This window comes from Oncorhynchus nerka, linkage group LG9b, assembly GCF_034236695.1.
Source record: "Oncorhynchus nerka isolate Pitt River linkage group LG9b, Oner_Uvic_2.0, whole genome shotgun sequence".
Classification (NCBI taxonomy): Eukaryota; Metazoa; Chordata; class Actinopteri; order Salmoniformes; family Salmonidae; genus Oncorhynchus; species Oncorhynchus nerka.
In genome coordinates, this window is record NC_088424.1 from 14,188,134 (window position 1) to 14,206,151 (window position 18,018).

At 43.7% G+C, this 18,018-nt stretch overlaps 1 protein-coding gene across 1 annotated transcript in view; it reads left to right on the top strand.

Annotated features, from left to right (window-relative positions):
• Positions 1-18,018, top strand: part of LOC115114312 (xenotropic and polytropic retrovirus receptor 1 homolog) — a 34,503-nt gene that overhangs the window by 8,363 nt on the left and 8,122 nt on the right. The window contains exons 2-9 of the mRNA XM_029642439.2: positions 586-637; positions 12,779-12,880; positions 13,291-13,511; positions 15,528-15,677; positions 15,843-16,008; positions 16,145-16,332; positions 16,818-16,997; positions 17,254-17,416. Of these exons, the coding sequence (XP_029498299.1) occupies positions 586-637; positions 12,779-12,880; positions 13,291-13,511; positions 15,528-15,677; positions 15,843-16,008; positions 16,145-16,332; positions 16,818-16,997; positions 17,254-17,416 (1,222 nt within the window). The remainder of the gene's footprint in view (positions 1-585; positions 638-12,778; positions 12,881-13,290; positions 13,512-15,527; positions 15,678-15,842; positions 16,009-16,144; positions 16,333-16,817; positions 16,998-17,253; positions 17,417-18,018) is intronic.

Sequence of the window (18,018 nt, forward strand, 5' to 3'; positions counted from 1 at the left end):
CTCTCTGGTCTCCGTCTGTCTACCTCTGTGCCTGCCTGCCTGCCTGCTTACTTGCTCCTGGGCAGAAATTCTCTGGCTGTTTTAGCTAGTCAGCGGTGGAATAATCTGTTTGCCCATGTTAAGGAGCGGCAGCGTCATGAGTCATACTCTACAGCACATCACAGGGCTCTACGCTGAGCTTTTTTACAAGGAGGACGTGTGCGCCTAAGTAACAACAAAAAAAATGTAGGTGGACACAAAGACATTGAGGAGAATGAAAACTATGAGGTAAAAATCCTTCATATTTCTAGGCGCGCTGGTGCTCCTAAATAAAAAATTCTGGGTCGCACAGCAAAACATTTAGGCGCATATGCGAGTAAAATAGTCACACTGTATCATGTGCTGTTATAACACATTATGCTGTAGGCTTACATGTGTGCACCTAAAGTGCATCATTTAAAGGGTTTACATGTTGAAACATAAGTAATGTCGCCTCAAACAAAATGTCTGCAGTGCATTAGGCCGTTTTATGTGTCATCCGATTAGTTAGGTTAGTGATTATTATTTTATTTACCTCTTTCTTGATTTTATATTTCTGCTCTGCAGGCTTTCAAGGATATGCTGTATTCTGCCCAGGACCAGGCACCCTCTATCGAAGGTAAAATAAGCTCTGTGTGTGTGTGTGTGTGTGTGTGTGTGTGTGTGTGTGTGTGTGTGTACAGTGTACGTGCATATTGCACACTATTAGGGCCCAACCCTGACCCCCACGTCCCCCCCAACACACCACTATTAGGTAGCCCATGGCCTTTCAGTATCAAACTGCTGCAGATATCAATGCAAGAACAAAGTCAATCACCTGCATTTGATGGACCAGGAGAGAAAAGCGCTGGGCAAAGTGGGAAATGGAGAGAAGGAAAGACAGAGCAGAGGAAGAGTGTTGAGCCAGGGAGAGGAAGAGTGTTGAGCCAGGGAGAGGAAGAGTGTTGAGCCAGGGAGAGGAAGAGTGTTGAGCCAGGGAGAGGAAGAGTGTTGAGCCAGGGAGAGGAAGAGTGTTGAGCCAGGGAGAGGAAGAGTGTTGAGCCAGGGAGAGGAAGAGTGTTGAGCCAGGGAGAGGGAGAGTGTTGAGCCAGGGAGCGTGTTGAGCCAGGGAGAGGAAGAGTGTTGAGCCAGGGAGAGGAAGAGTGTTGAGCCAGGGAGAGGAAGAGTGTTGAGCCAGGGAGAGGAAGAGTGTTGAGCCAGGGAGAGGAAGAGTGTTGAGCCAGGGAGAGGAAGAGTGTTGAGCCAGGGAGAGGGAGAGTGTTGAGCCAGGGAGCGTGTTGAGCCAGGGAGAGGAAGAGTGTTGAGCCAGGGAGAGGAAGAAAAGTGCACAATAAGCAAACTTCATCCCTCAAATACCCCTCTTTCTTTAAACAAAGTTTCTGTCCATCAGTCTTTGGTCTAACAGCAAGGAGAATGACAGAATGCTTTGCTCCTTTTTCTATTGTCGCTGGCGTAATCATAGCTGTCCTCAGTTTATTGGACGGCTAATCCATTTCTACAGCGTGATTCTCAGTGCAACGCGTCATGGTCCTTTGTTAAGAGTTCCCTGTGGTGCCTGCGTGGCATTGTGAGCTTGAAGACTTAATCCAGCTTGTTACGTTTGACCAGGCCACAGAGGCTACTTTGTTCCACTCGCTTGTCAACACCTTTTGTAGGAGCCTGAGGTCTGTAACACAGTCAAAGCTGGAGGGAACTGCAGTACACACATGTAGGTGGAGGATTGTATAGTGTAGCTGATTTGGGGTGAAAAGAGTTGGTATCGATCAACCCTGAGATGTGTCTGAAGTTAGAGGCGTTAGGCGAGTCAAAGCTTGAGGGGACCCGAGAAGGCATGTAGGTTGAGTATTGTACAGTGTAGCTTCTTTCAAGGGATAGAAATGGTTTGCTATCAGAACGCGTGCATGTCTGTGTGTTAGACCTGGGTTCAAATACAATTTGAAATCATTTCAAATACTTTAACCACGGTAGGTAGGATTAAAATTGATTTAATTGTAATTTTTTAAATCAATGATCTACACAAAATACTCTAAGTGGAATAATAACTAACTCCTATAGGTCTAAGCCCTTGGTTTGCAATATCTACTAAGCGAACATATATTTTAAAATGGTCATACCATGGATCATTTAGCAATTTGATTTTGAATTTTAGGAACCGTGTAGGTATATTTAAGCAATCGGGCCCGAGGAGGTGTGGTACATGGCCAATATACCACTGTTAAGTCCTGTTCTTATGTACGACGCAACGCGGAGTGCCTGGACACAGCCCTTAGCCGTGGTATATTGGCCATATACTGCAGCCTTATTGCTATTATAAACTGGTTACCAATGTGTTGTCATACCTGTGGTATACAGTCTGATATACCATGGCTTTCAGCCAATCAGATTTCAGGGCTCAAACCACCCAGTTTATAATAAAAAGTATATATTATTATTTATTTTTTATATTGATTTTGGCCTTTACTGCTATAGCCCATAGAAACGCATTCAATAACACATTCATAAAATGGCAAAACAGAGTAAAAAAATGAATCCTAAGGAATAAGGTTGACGTGTCCGTCCTATATCTAGGCGATATAAGTACATTTAGGATTTATTTGTTAGACCCATATTTAGTCACTTTGGTTATGGCACTGTTGCACCCTATTCACGTTGTGTGATCTTTTTTTATTTTTATAAGGCCCGGCACTGGGTTAGCTTCCTGGCAACTCCCCTAAAGCTTGTGTGCGTCAGAGCTAAACGTCCGTGAGAGTCTTACCTGTCCATGTTGTTGACTTATTCCTTTTGTAGCTCAAACGGTTCAGTCTGGACAGTCGGTTTTGTGAGAAGACATCTTGGAAATTAGGACCTGGGCGTCAATGTTCAGATGACTGCCGTAAAGCCTGTGGATGTCGTAGAGCAAAACAAACAACACCTCCGTGAGCGTGTCCTTTCACACGCCCCATTTTATGGAATTGGCGCAAGCTTTATAAGAATCGGCAGAAAGAGAGGATTGAGCTGTCGCCACTGATGGGTTCTGACTTCTAAACTTGAAATATTGTTAATAATCAGGTATCCTATGGAAAAGGAGAATTGGCCACAGTCTGGTTGTTAGACCAGAAGTTATTGGTTATGTATATGGTGGAGTCAATTAAGGTTGGTTATGAGCCAGGGGCTTGGAATGTTACTGTGTGAGGGAAAGGCAATCACATGCTTGCGGTTACTGATAGTGTGGAGAGCTGTGGATTAGTGAGGAATGGGGGCTGAGGTCAGGTCAGGTCATATGACGGGAGAAAGAAGGAACAGTTTATTAGCCGCATCACTTAGCTTCCTGCCTAGCAATAAAGATGTAATGTTTAGAGGGAAGGAGGAGACTTCACCTAAATTGGGGTATATATACTTGTGCTGGTGGGAACATGTCTTTGTCTGTTCAGCTGTCTGAGCCAGTGGGTGAATACACTTGATTTGAGCTTTCATAGTTGTCCGCCAGGTTCTAAATAACAGGGTAATAATGAACACCACTTAAAGAAACTACGTCTCTAGCATAAAACACACGGGGCTATTCAATATTCAAAGTGACGTCACGTCAAATTACCCTAGGGGTGTTTTAACGAGTAAGTCTCCCCTTTGCGCAAGGGGAGTGTACAACATTTTGCCATTATCCTTTTTAAAGCTCTTCAAGCTCTGTCAAATCGGTTGTTGATCATCGCTAGACAGCCATTTTCAAGTCTTGCCATAGATTTTCAAGTTGATTTAAGTCAAAACTGTAACTAGGAACATTCAGTCTGCTTTCCAACAGACACTGGGAGACAGCAGGACAATAACCTAAAACACCAGGCCAAATCTACACTGGAGTGGCTTTACCAAGACAACATTGAGTCTTGATAAGCCACTCCAGTGTAGATTTGGCCTGGTGTTTTAGGTTATTGTCTTGCTGTCTCCCAGTGTCTGTTGGAAAGCAGACTGAATCAGGTTGTCCTCTAGGATTGGCTCTATTCAGTTTCTTTTATCCTGAAAAGCTCCCCAGGCCTTATCGATGACAAGCATACCTATAACATGATGCAGCCATCACCATGCTTGAAAATATGAAGTATTTGGAATGTGATGTGTTGGATTTGCCCCAAACGTAATGCTTTGTATTCAGGACAGAGCTGCAGTTTTACTTTAGTGCCTTATTGCAAACAGGATGCATGTTTTCGAATATTTTAGGTTAGTACTATTGTGGAGTAACTACAATGTTTTTGATCCATCCACAGTTTTCTCCCATCACAGCTTCTTTTTTTTTTACCTTGTCAGCTCGGGGATTCTATCTTGCAACCTTTTGGTTACTAGTCCAATGCTCTAACCACTAGGCTACCTGCCGCCCCAGGTAAACTCTGTAACTGATTTAAAATCACCATTGGCCTCATGGTGAAATCCCTGAGTGGTTTCCTTCCTCTCCAGCAACTGAGTTAGGAAGATATCTGTATCTTTGTAGTGACTGGGTGTATTGATACACCATCCAAAGCGTAATTAATAACTTCACCATGCTCAAAGGGATGTATAAAAAGGTAGGTGGGTACCATTAGGTAGGTGCCTTTCTTTGCACGGAATTGGAAAACCTCCTTGGTCTTTGTGGTTGAATATGTGCTTAAAAGTCACTACTCGACTGAGGGACCTTACAATTATCTGTATGTGTGGGGTCTAGCGATGAGTTAGTCATTAAAAGAAATCATGTTAACCACTAATATTGCACACAGTCCATCCAACCTATTATGTGACTTGTTAAGCATTTTTACTCCTGAACTTTGTTATGGCAAGCCTAAAAGGGTTGAATACTTATTGACTCAAGACATTTCAGCTTTTAATGTTTGATTAATCTGTGAACATTTCTTAAAAACATAATTTCACTTTGACATGGGGTATTGTGTAGATCAGTGACACAATCTCATTTCAGGCTGTAACACAACAACATGTGGAAAAAGTCAAGGGGGTTGAATACGTTCTGAGGACACTGTATATCCCTGGGTTTCTTCGGCGCAAAAACAAACACGGATTCCTGTGTTCATCTGAGGTCATAGTTCAACATCACTGCCACTGATAGGATTGGAGCGAGCCGGTCTGTAGGTGCGGTTGCAATGGCTGGACAGTGGACACATGGCCTGGAGTGTTGCCCAAGTTGAAACTCGACTCATCAGTGCGTCGGCAAAAAAGTATTGGGACACTGTTATGCTCCCCGTGTGTTTACTGTAATAGCAATGTAGTAACCAACCGGTGTTACATAACCAAGAAGACACCGCAGTTTCGCACACTGTGAAACTACCCAACCAAGAGTTTTTGATTTGTGTTAATACCCTTAGCTCTTTGTTCAGTAGGCCTACCCTTTCCAAACTCTCAACTGCAGACTGCAGTCGTCTTTGTTTTCATCGCTCTGATGCACCGTAGATGCGTTCACTAGATGAATTAGGCCGAAAGGCATCGTTTTTTTCTTTCTTCTTCCAATCAACAGATGATAATAGAACTAGTGAGTGAATGTATTGTTGTGATCGCTGCAGCTGTTTGTCAGTGTGTTGTGTGAGTGTGTCAGAGAGAACGGGAGCGAGGATGCGACCTACCCACGTGTGGTAAATGACAGTTATGAATGGCTGTTGCTTATGAATATGTGTGTGGGTGTGTGTTGATTTATCTCGGCTGCTGTTTTTGTGCCATTACGTGTGTGTGCCAGAACTGGGTGTAAATAGCTGTTATTTGCCATGGCAGACTAACGATAATCACAGGCCCATTTTAGGCTAAATTGAATGTAATTGAAAAGTTAATGATGGTCCTTGAAAACAGCTGAGGTTTGCAGACTTGTGAGGTTGGTTTCGCCCGTTAATTTTCACACACAGACATCATGATGTCACTTCACCAGCACGCTCACAAGTCTGACTTCACTGCCACCACCATCTTACCCACCGTGTCAAAATTGTTTTAAGGGTCTTTCTTCAACCAAATAGGCCAACAATGTGTGCCTAGTGCTCAGGCTCTCTTGTGATTTGGCAGTGTGTCATCCAGCTGTGTATAGATTGGTTGGTGTGTATCTCCAATCTTGTCAGCCCTCCTCAGGGCCCAGACGGCCTCAGTGACCCAGTTCTGTAGAGGTATATAGAGTTACCCAAACCAGTTATACAGGGGCTGGCTACCAGTACTACAGTGGCTGTTACCATGCCCTGGGACAGTTGATAACCTTAATCAACCCGGGAGTTCAACTTCTTACACCATACACTGAGTGTTCAAAACATTATGAACACCATGTTCTTTCCACGACAGACTGACCAGGTGAAAGTTATGATCCCTTATTGATGTCACTTGTTGAATCCACTTCAATCAGTGTAGATGAGGGGGGAAAAAGGTGAAATAAGGGTTTTTAAGCCTTGAGACATTGATTGTTTATGTTTGCCATTCAGAGGGTGAATGTTCAAGACAAAATATTGAAGTGCCTTTGAACGGGGTATGGTAGTAGGTGCCAGGCGCACCAGTTTGTGTCAAGAACTGCAACGCTGCTGGGTTTTTCCCACACTTAACAGTTTCCCCGTGTGTATCAAGAATGATCCACTACTCAAAGGACATCGAGACAACTTGACACAACTGTGGGAAGCATTGGAGTCAACATGAGCCAGCGTCCCTGTGGAACGCGTTCACCACCTTGTAGAGGCCATGCCCTGATGAATTGAGGCTGTTCAGAGGGCAAAGGGGGGGCAACACAATATTAGGAAGGTGTTCTTAATGTTTTGTACACTTTGTGTACATTGAACTTGATTAACATCACACCAGAGAAGGGTTTTATTGGGTGATATATAGCAGAGGCAGCCCATAGCCTATTGAGGGGTTCATAGCAATTCAATAATATTAAGATCCCGTTGGTATTCAAGCAACATCTTCTGCCCCTTTGTGCAGTTGCTATATATATATATATATATATATATATATATATATATATATTTTTCGATGATCATATATGGCCTAAGACGAAGGAAAAACAAGAAAAGGGACATTGAGGAAAAACTGTCAATTTAGTCCATGATTCAGCCACAGTCAGGATCCCTGTCTGAGATAAAATAGCATATCTTTTAATAAAATGAGCTCTATTTAATCTGCACACTCACAACAACCCCTCTTGGATAGTCCCCACTCAGATTTGGTCATCATGTGTCACTGTATATTGAAACTGGAGTCATAACACACACAAGAAAGAAATTAAGAAATTAAAATCATGTCGTTACCCATCTACGTAAAATGTATTTCTCCCTCAACTTTGAACTTGTTTTTGTCATCCGCTAGATTTAGCGAACTGAGACATCACTGAAGCTTAGAGGACAGTAGGGGAAAGCACTGTGAAGATCCTTTCTATAAAAAAATCTCTCAAAATGTTTACATTTCTCTACGACCTTTTGACTGAAGACGCGTGCAAAACATAGAGACCCTGAAAGGCCAGTAAAAGGAATATTTGGAGACTTTCCCGCCAACGGCACTGCCACAGGCTAACATCCTGTTCAGCATACAGTTCTACAGGGAGTGTTCTGAGTTGTATCTTTCAGCTATTATATCCATTCACTCATCCATCATTCTCCCCATCCTCTCTTCCTCCAGTGGATTCAGACTCTAACGATGACCTCTCTCTCTCTCTCTCTCTCTCTCTCTCTCTCTCATAGCATTTTTGTTGTTGTTGCAGACCAGTGCAGGGATTTTTCTGCATAGAAAATCCTTGGATGGGCTGCCCAGGGACCGGCCAGAATTCAGCTGCTCTGACTGGCTGACCTTTTATCTAAGCCCCATTTTGATCCCGAAAAAAACCTTCCAGTGATTTATCTTTTGCTGCAAACGTCTGAATGCATGTGTCCTTACGTGTGTAATGTATTCATGATAGTCTGAATGCATGTGTCCTTACGTGTGTAATGTATTCATGATAGTCTGAATGCATGTGTCCTTACGTGTGTAATGTATTCATGATAGTCTGAATGCATGTGTCCTTACGTGTGTAATGTATTCATGATAGACTCGTTCTGCAGAAAGCGGAAGGATGAGCATTTTTGTTATGAATCAACGTTTCTCATCTAAGGCAAAAGGCGATTTAGGGCGATGAATCTTTTCCTCTCAGATCCTCCTAGCCTATTACATCTCTAGTTCATTTCAGCATCTTTGGTCCTACAAAATATATGAGATTATGTACCATAGTTTCAAAAACCGATTTCAGGAATCCAAGTCATCGAGAACGTAATACAGGCTCACCATTTTCCTTAACTCCAGTGGGGGGGCCACAGTGTGTGCCAGTTTCTAATCTATCCAAGCACAAATGCACCTGATAAAAACGTACATGGAACCCTACATGAGCACGTAAGAGGAAGGTAGACTCCTTGAAATATCCCTGACACCCACCCAGTCTTTTCCAGACCACAGTCTGGTTGTTCTGACTCAGATAGTGCTCAGACACTGAGTCAGACGCACCTGTCTGGACTACCCATAGCTCTACTGTAAGTGAACCTAATACTGTAACACTGGGAATTACTCGGAACCAACCTGCTGCCCTCTCGCCAACGGTTCCTCCTGCTGGCCTTCTGAGGTATTACAGGAGTGTGGCAGCACTGTATCGAGGCACATACTAAACTTTAAATTACTTTAGACCAGGGACCCCCCTCTCAGTGAAACCGGCACCCCAGGGAGCCCCATCATACATTAGCAAAAAATACAGATTAATATGTCTTATCATCAGGTGAATGAAAAATGGCAAGGAGAAGGAATTTTCATTTAAAAAATGAATAGCTTTGGTAGATCGTTTTTCATTATTTTGACCTCCCCACAATGTTGTAGAAGTGTAAACTCTAACATAGCCTATTAGCTAGAAGGGTAACTCTAAAACACATTTTGGATAAGAGCAGCTGTTTAGCTGGTTAAACAAAGGTTAGTCATGTGATGGCAAGTATTAATGTCCAAGTCAAAGTTTACCAGCAGCAATATCACAATAGTAGCCTGTTCGCCTTTTCAGATATTCCAGATAGTGAAATTGGATCGTTCCGTGAATTCGGTGCCTTTTGAGATGTGTGATTTCACCAAATGTTTACATTCTGTCATTAAGAGCACATGTTCAACTTTAATAAAATACGTGTTCCCATCGAGGTGAAATACTATTAAGTACCAAATAAAGTAAGAGGGTTGAAGATTTAACCTTACATCAGCCATAAATCCCCTTGTGACAGGGGAAATGGAAGCTTGTGTGCAACAGGGAGGGGCAGTTGAATGCAAGCTAAACATGTCTAGTCTGTTTACCTATAGGTCAAATAAAATTTTATTTGTCACATACACATACATGGTTAGCAGATGTTAATGCGAGTGTAGCGAAATGCTTGTGCTTCTAGTTCCGACCATGCAGTAATATCTAACAAGTAATCTAACAATTTCACAACAACTACCTTATACACACAGGTGTAAAGGAATGAATAAGAATATGTACATAAAAATATATGAATGAGTGTTGGCTGAACAGCATAGATGGCAAGATGCAGTAGATGGTATAGAGTACAGTATATACATATGAGATGAGTAATGTAGGGTATGTAAACATTATATAAAGTGGCACTGTTTAAAGTGGCTAGTGATACATTTATTACATCAATTTGTTTCATTATTAAAGTGGCTAGAGTTGAGTCAGTATGTTGGCAGCAGCCACTCAATGTTAGTGATGTCTGTTTAACAGTCTGATGGCCTTGCGATAGAAACAGTTTTTCAGTCACTCGGTCCCCGCTTTGATGCACCTGTACTGACCTCGCCTTCTGGATGATAGCGGGGTGAACAGGCAGTGGCTCGGGTGGTTGTTGTCCTTGATGATCTTTTTAGCCTTCCTGTGACATCGGGTGGTGTAGGTGTCCTGGAGGGCAGGTAGTTTGCCCCCGGTGATGCGTTGTGCAGACCTCACTACCCTCTGGAGAGCCTTGCGGTTATGGGCGGAGCAGTTGCCGTACCAGGCAGTGATACAGCCCGACAGGATGCTCTCGATTGTGCATCTGTAAAAGTTTGTGTTTTTGGTGACAAGACACATTTTTTCAGCATCCTGAGGTTGAAGAGGCGCTGCTGCACCTTCTTCACCACGCTGTCTGTGTGGTTGGACCATTTCTGCTTGTTTGTGATGTGTACGCCGAGGAACTTAAAATGTTCCACCCTCTCCACTACTGTCCCGTCGATGTGGATAGGGGAGTGCTCCTTCTGCTGTTTCCTGAAGTCCACAATCATCTTTGTATTGTTGACATTGAGTGTGAGGTTATTTTCCTGATACCACACTTTAAGGTAACAGGGTTGACCTTAAAATGAGGTACAGATTTTGAATCACAAGTAAATAATAATCTTCAGAAATGACTTTGTCAAAGCAACAAAATAACTAGGTCTTCACAGTGATGGTGAAAACTTGGAGAAATGTTGGTTAAAACCTTCCTACAAGTCAGAGGTTGCACGGAGGGCATGTCAAAATGCCGAATTTTGGCGATTTAGTAAATCTTTATTCATATAAAACAAAAATATGATTTATTGAATTCTCCATGTAGTTTATATTAAAGGGCACATCATGGAATATAACAGGCTTTTAAAATTCAATATTGGTGCACAATTTATACTTAAAATATCAAAGGGATGCAAAAGACCCTCATTTCCTGGAACCAGCCAATTTACTCAATATTAGGAGTTGAGAAATAAAGTTGACGTCATTAGAAGATATTCTCCTGTTTTCTACTGTAGGTATGTCATTCAATACCTCCAGACCCTCGGTTGAATACCCTTGCTTTAGACCAGTGTTCCTAAAAAGCTGATATGTGTGCAGGCTTCAGTCTCAAGTGTAACACTTGTATCCACAATATGAAGTCGGACGTTTCAGTGCTAAGCTGGGACAAAAGCCTACACACACTGCAGGGCGTCCAGGAGGACCAGAAGTAAAGACCACATTGTACATGTCCATCATATATTTTCTTCCCGTAGAAATTGGACGCGTTTTGTCTCTCGCAGCAGTCTAGTGTTCTACCACTGCTGTGTTCTCTCTGTATGAAAATATTAGCCTTCTGTGAAACTCTCTTCCTTCAAAACATTGCAAAACTGCTTTTCACCTCTACCAAAACATTCTCACCCTCTACTGTGTGTGAACTCTCAAACATGGCCAGCTGTTCTACATTCTAAAAGACCTCTGCGGCTCTCAGCATTATGAACGGACTAGAGCTGCTGTCTGTTGTCATAACACTGTCAATGTCATCTCCACCATGTCATGCCACCTGAATGTGCTGAATAAGCTAACTTCGAGAGGTTAAGTAATGACAGCGTAATGTATGTACGGAAACAGTGCTCTCTACGGAGTCTCACAATAACCTACCGTACCATCTCTTAGGACCGCCTCTGCCAATGCAGACTTCGGGTAGGCAAGACACTAATATCATCAAAATCAATATATCATAACATGTTTTTGGGCTAGTTCATTAGTTCTGACCTGATTTAAGTAGAATCCTGAAAAATAATGTAAAATGTACAATAATGTATATTACTAAAACATAAGTTGAAAATTATACTGTTGCTGCTTCCTGTTGTCATGGATTTGGAATTATAGCTGTGTCAAAACACTGTTTTTTTAAATGTCAATTCATAATCAATATGCTGCAATAAGTTGTGATCTGTTGAAGACGAAGACAAAAATTACACACACGTCACACTTGTGTTCAGATTACTGTATTTTGCAAAATTAGTACCTTTTTAAAATCTGCTCACGCACCAATATTTACCAATCGGTCACTCTAGACTGAAATTGATTAGCTTGTTCTACTGTAATCAATAGAGCGTGCAAATGAATCACTCGCATCGATATTGTATTAAAATCAATGGAACTGGGACAGATATAGTTTGCGCTCCTTTTAAAAGAAAAACCACAACAAACTTGGGTATACAACATGTAACTGTCGCTAGATGACAACCTGTAGTAGGCTTTTATCAACTCATTTCCTTGTAGGAAAATGTTTATGGTGAATATGGAATAGAAAACGCAACTTTTTGACTGGATAATTTCAACGAATCGCCTCTTCACACGTAGTTCTAAATAGTGGCGGGTTGCTTTCGTTTCAGTGATGACTGTCAAATCCGTGTATTAGTTTGTGGCCAGCGACTTTTATACAGAGAGCGCCCCGAATTGTCTGTGCTATTTTTATGTTTGAAAATGACAATGTCACTAAGTCCTGCGACGGACAGACGCGTATGACAAAATCAACAGTACCTAACCAAATACATTAATCTGATTCAAGCAATCCATTTAGTGTTGGCGTGATGACTGTACACTTTTTATAATAACATCTCCAATCTGAGGTCCAAACGGATGTTTAATTCCACTACATTCTGTGGTGAAAATGCAAGCTTGTGTAATGTTTTGTCCACCATATGGAAATGAGTGTAATTTAATATAATTCATTATTCCCATATTTTTATTTGACCTTTTTCTTTAACTAGGCAAGTCAGTTGAGAACAAATTCTTATTTACAATAACGGCCTAGGAACAGTGGGTTAGAACTGCCTTGTCCAGGGGCAGAATGACAGATTTTTACCTTGTCAGCTTGGGGATTCGATCTAGCAACCTTTCAGTTACTAGTCCAATGCTCTAACCACTAGGCTACCCTGCCGCCCCAATATATGATGATAGTAAATGTAGCATATTCACACACTTTTACAATAATGGCAGCTTGTCTGGAAAAGAGAGAAGATGAATAACACCTAGTTTTTGCCTTGTGCTTCAAATCTTCTCCTGTCTTTCCAGTCACCGACGAGGACACGGTCAAGAGGTACTACGCCAAGTTTGAGGAGAAGTTCTTTCAGACGTGTGAGAAGGAGCTGGCCAAAATCAACACATTCTACTCTGGTAACTGTGCATGTTGCTCGATTTCATGCACCTGATATAACCAAACCACAGTTTGTTTCTCTACTTAGCTAGCCTATTTCGATGATGGAACAAAAAACCAACAGCACATTCACATTGCATTACTAGCAAACAGTCACATTCTCCTCCACAGGTCTAGGCCACTAATAGCCCATCTGGTCAGAAGACAAACATGAATCCCTTAGGGACTGAATCTTCCTGCCAAAGACCAATAGTTAGGCAACAGAGACTGAATCAGACTGCCTCTCTCTTACACAATCTCCCTGTCTCTCTTACTCAATCTCCCTGTCTCTCTTACTCAATCTCCCTCTCTCTCCCCTTCTTCCCATGACCCTTCCTCCCTCTCTCGTCTATCTCCCGCTCTTCTTTCCTCCCCCCTCTCCCTCTCTCAGAAAAGCTAGCCGAGGCCCAGCGCCGTTTCGCCACGCTGCAGAATGAGCTGCAGTCTTCACTGGATGCCCAGCGGGAGAGCAGCATGCAGGGCCTCCGTCGCCGCCGCAAGGCTGTCTTCCACCTGTCCCAGCAGGAGCGCTGCAAACACCGCAACATCAAAGACCTGCAACTGGCCTTCTCAGAGTTCTACCTCAGTCTCATCCTGTTGCAGAACTACCAGGTTAGTAGACACTGCCCCTTACACACTGCCCCTTAGACACTGCCCTTTAGACACTGCCCTTTAGACACTGCCCTTTAGACACTGCCCCTTAGACACTGCCCTTTAGACACTGCCCTTTAGACACTGCCCTTAGACACTGCCCCTTAGACACTGCCCCTTAGACACTGCCCCTTAGACACTGCCCCTTAGACACTGCCCCTTAGACACTGCCCCTTAGACACTGCCCCTTAGACACTGCCCCTTAGACACTGCCCCTTAGACACTGCCCCTTAGACACTGCCCCTTAGACACTGCCCCTTAGACACTGCCCCTTAGACACTGCCCCTTAGACACTGCCCCTTAGACACTGCCCCTTAGACACTGCCCCTTAGACACTGCCCCTTAGACACTGCCCCTTAGACACTGCCCCTTAGACACTGCCCTTTAGACACTGCCCCTTAGACACTGCCCTTTAGACACTGCCCTTAGACACTGCCCTTTAGACACTGCCCCTTAGACACTGCCCCTTAGACACTGCCCTTAGACACTGCCCCTTAGACACTGCCCCTTAGACACTGCCCCTTAGACACTGCCCCACTGCCCCTTAGACACTGCCCCTTAGACACTGCCCCTTAGACACTGCCCCTTAGACACTGCCCCTTAGACACTGCCCCTTAGACACTGCCCCTTAGACACTGCCCCTTAGACACTGCCCCTTAGACACTGCCCCTTAGACACTGCCCTTTAGACACTGCCCCTTAGACACTGCCCCTTAGACACTGCCCCTTAGACACTGCCCCTTAGACACTGCCCCTTAGACACTGCCCCTTAGACACTGCCCCATCCTGCTGCATAACTACAAAGTTAGACCCTTGGGCGGTATCCAGATTCTCATATTGTAAAACTGTGCTTCACTCATCCTGGAATTTACGGTATTACCGGCATAGCACACAAGGGGGTGCTAAAAACACAAGAAAAGCCCATTGGGCCTCTATTACCAGAATACTAACAAAAGCAGCACAAACTAATAGTGAAATCACATAGACGCTGTTAGCTAAATGCTAACTTGCGAAAATGAACAAACTAATTGCAAAGACGGGCAAATCCAGCCCATAAAGCTATACAAGCATAGCTAGTAGCTACCAAATGTAACTTTCGGTGAGTGTGGACATTTACAAGCGAATGTGAACCAGAGAAATTGTGCAAATGAGCCAAGTTGTGATGCATGCTTTTCTGAAGGAAGAGCAGCATGTGTACATGGAGCAGAGGGGAGAAGAAGGGAGGAGACAAAAAAAACGCTAGTAGGAAGCACAGGGGAAAAAATGGCAGCTGTACAGAACTCATCCAGAGTTCTTTGACTTCTGGCAGAAAGCCTTTATAAGATATCTGATGGCAAACATTTAGTAGTGAATTGAATTGTAACTTCATCACCTCATGTGCTCTGCACAACAGAGACTCGTCGATAGTTAGACTGCTATGGACTCACCAGCTCTCGCTTTCTCCCATTGTGCTATTTACAAACATATAATCCTAAAGGTGGCATAAGACTGGCATAACTGTTCTGGGGAACTACAGTAAGCTTCATAATGTAAGATCATGTGAAACAGGTGATGTGAAGAACTCAATCTGCTTTATCTCCTAACGTATTGCACATGTTGACCCCAGGTATTAAAAAGGTAGCTACAAATAGTCCAACATATTGAAAAAACATCAAAGAAATAGTTTTGCCGGTATCGAAAAACAATCCTGAGGCTTTTTCCAAATACCCCCGGTATACAGTATACCAACCAATCTTAGTAGACACTACCCCTAGATACTACCCCCCTATACACTATTTCTGGATACTACCTCAGCCTCATCCTGCTGCAGAACTACCAAGTTAGGTACCAGCTCCTAATCACCAAACCCTAGACACTACCGCAAACCCTAACCTTGTTGTCCTGTGTCACCTTCTGATCCATTGCAATAAGTTTTTCGTCCTAAACATTCTCTGGGAGACTCCTATTATAATCCTTCAACTGTTTCTCCTTTCCCCAGAATCTGAACTTCACAGGTTTCCGTAAGATCTTGAAGAAGCATGATAAGATCCTGGAGACGTCGCGGGGAGCCGACTGGCGCGTGGCCCACGTGGAGGTGGCCCCCTTCTACACCTGCAAGAAGATTACCCAGCTCATCTCTGAGACTGAGGTACTGGATTGGACAGCCATTTTGTTCCCCCCTCTTATCAATGAAAAACATTGGCTAGCAGTAATGTACCATAATAATTTCAGTTTTATTCGCTTATCATCTTGTCTTGAACTTTTAGCTGTGACAATCTCTTCCTTTCTCGCTGTGTCTCCACCGCTCTCTCAGGCCCTGGTAACACAAGAGTTGGAGGGAGGAGACAGACAAAGAGCCATGAAGAGACTACGAGTGCCCCCACTGGGTGCTGCACAACCTGCTCCGGCGTGGACCACCTTTAGGGTCGGCTTGTACTGTGGCGTCTTCCTCGTCCTCATGGTCACCGTCGTCATCACTGGTACGCCCGTCATCCCTCCCTCCCTCCCCATTTCTACGGGCCTAAGTGCTCTAGTTCAGGATTTGACAGCTCCGTTGTTGACGGAAAGCTGACGTTAATGTGTTATTAATGGGTTATTAATCGTTCTGCCCTCTAGCTGCGGTTGTGATAGAGAATGCCAACGTGTGGCCACTGGTGAGGATCTACCGCGGCGGCTTCCTGCTGATCGAGTTCCTCTTCCTGCTGGGCATCAACACGTACGGCTGGCGCCAGGCGGGGGTCAACCATGTGCTCATCTTCGAGCTCAACCCCCGCAACAACCTCTCCCACCAGCACCTCTTTGAGGTGAGAGTTTGGTCCTGTGTGGCTCAGTTGGGAGAGCATGGCGCTTGCAACATCAGGATTTTGGGTTCGATTCCCGGGGCCACTCTTAAGTAAAATGTATGCGCTCATAACTAAGTCACTTTGGATAAAAGCGTCTTATGAATGGCGCATATATTAGTCTGGTCCCAGAAGTTTGTTGTTGGACACTGGTTGAGTTTTAGTCATATCGTTCTGATTATTACTTATCGTTCATATTATCTATGTGGCTTTTTATGGTCACATTTAGTGTAGTGTTACTGAATCTAGCTTTTCGCATTAGTGTCAAGTCATTTGCTTGAATTCTCTCCCTCTCTGTCTCATATTGAAACTAGCTTTATTGGCATGAAAGGAGCAAATCAGCTGTTGCCAAAGCAATAAGCAGTAGAATGGAATGACACGAATAGATGGCGTTTTCAATCAAATTACAACACAACCTGCCTTTCCCCTCCCTCCTCTCCCCCACATAGATTGCTGGTTTCCTGGGGGTGCTGTGGTGTGTGAGCATCCTGTCCTGTCTGTTCTCCAAGTCCATCCTGGTGCCCATGCAGGCCAACCCGCTGGTCCTCTACGGCTTCTTCTTCCTCTTCCTCATCAACCCCTTCAAGACCCTCTACTACAAGTCACGCTTCTGGCTCCTCAAACTGCTGGTGAGACCCTCAGAATGCCGAAGAAGTGCACTGTCAAATGTTATATGGCCGCAGAACATGTCTGAACATGTGCCTGTCATCATGACGGGGGGAAAATATAGACATTTTATGTTGCCAAATGCTCTGTCTTTGTTGTCCTATGCATCCATAGTCAGTTATATATATATATATCTCTTTCTCTCACACGATCTCTCTTCCCTCTCTCCATTCCCCATCTCTCTACCTTTCTCCCTATCTATCCCTCCCTCTCCTCCAGTTCCGTGTGGTGACAGCCCCGTTCCACAGGGTAGAGTTTGCAGACTTCTGGCTGGCCGACCAGCTCAACTCTCTAGGGGTGGTTCTGATGGACCTGGAGTACCTCATCTGTTTCTACAGCTTTGAGCTCGACTGGAAGCAACAAGACGGGCTACTGCGCGACAGTAAGCAACGGACACACACACACATACATACATACATACACACACACACACACACACACACACACACTAACACACTCCAAGCTCTATGGACAATAAGCTTGTTAGTTTGACGATCAATCAGTCAGCTCAACAATCAGGGCTTTTCTAATTTCTGGTTTCTCATTTCTCATTCTCATTTAATTTCTCTCTTCCTCTCCTTTATCCCTGTCTCCTCTCTCTGTATCTCTCTCTTTTTCACTCTCTCACTCTGTCATCACAACACGCAGCCTTATCCAAGCATACAAATCTCAGTCAAAACAAGCCCACACTAAACATACCCTCAAGACTTTTGTCCAAACAAAGTGAACTCGAGTCCAAACAAACATAACCAAGTCCACAGACGGCTCACTCCAAACACTATGCAGTCCAAATAAACATACACACCCACCTAGCCTTGTTCAAGCACATTTTATCCCGTTGATGTTATTATTTGCATGGGTGTTAAGTGTTGGAGTCAACTCCATCTAAAACTCATGAGTATATTAAATTCCTGTAAATAAATTATATGTCCGACCCAACAGACAGGAATTTAAATGGAATGTATTTGGCAGATTTGATTGGTT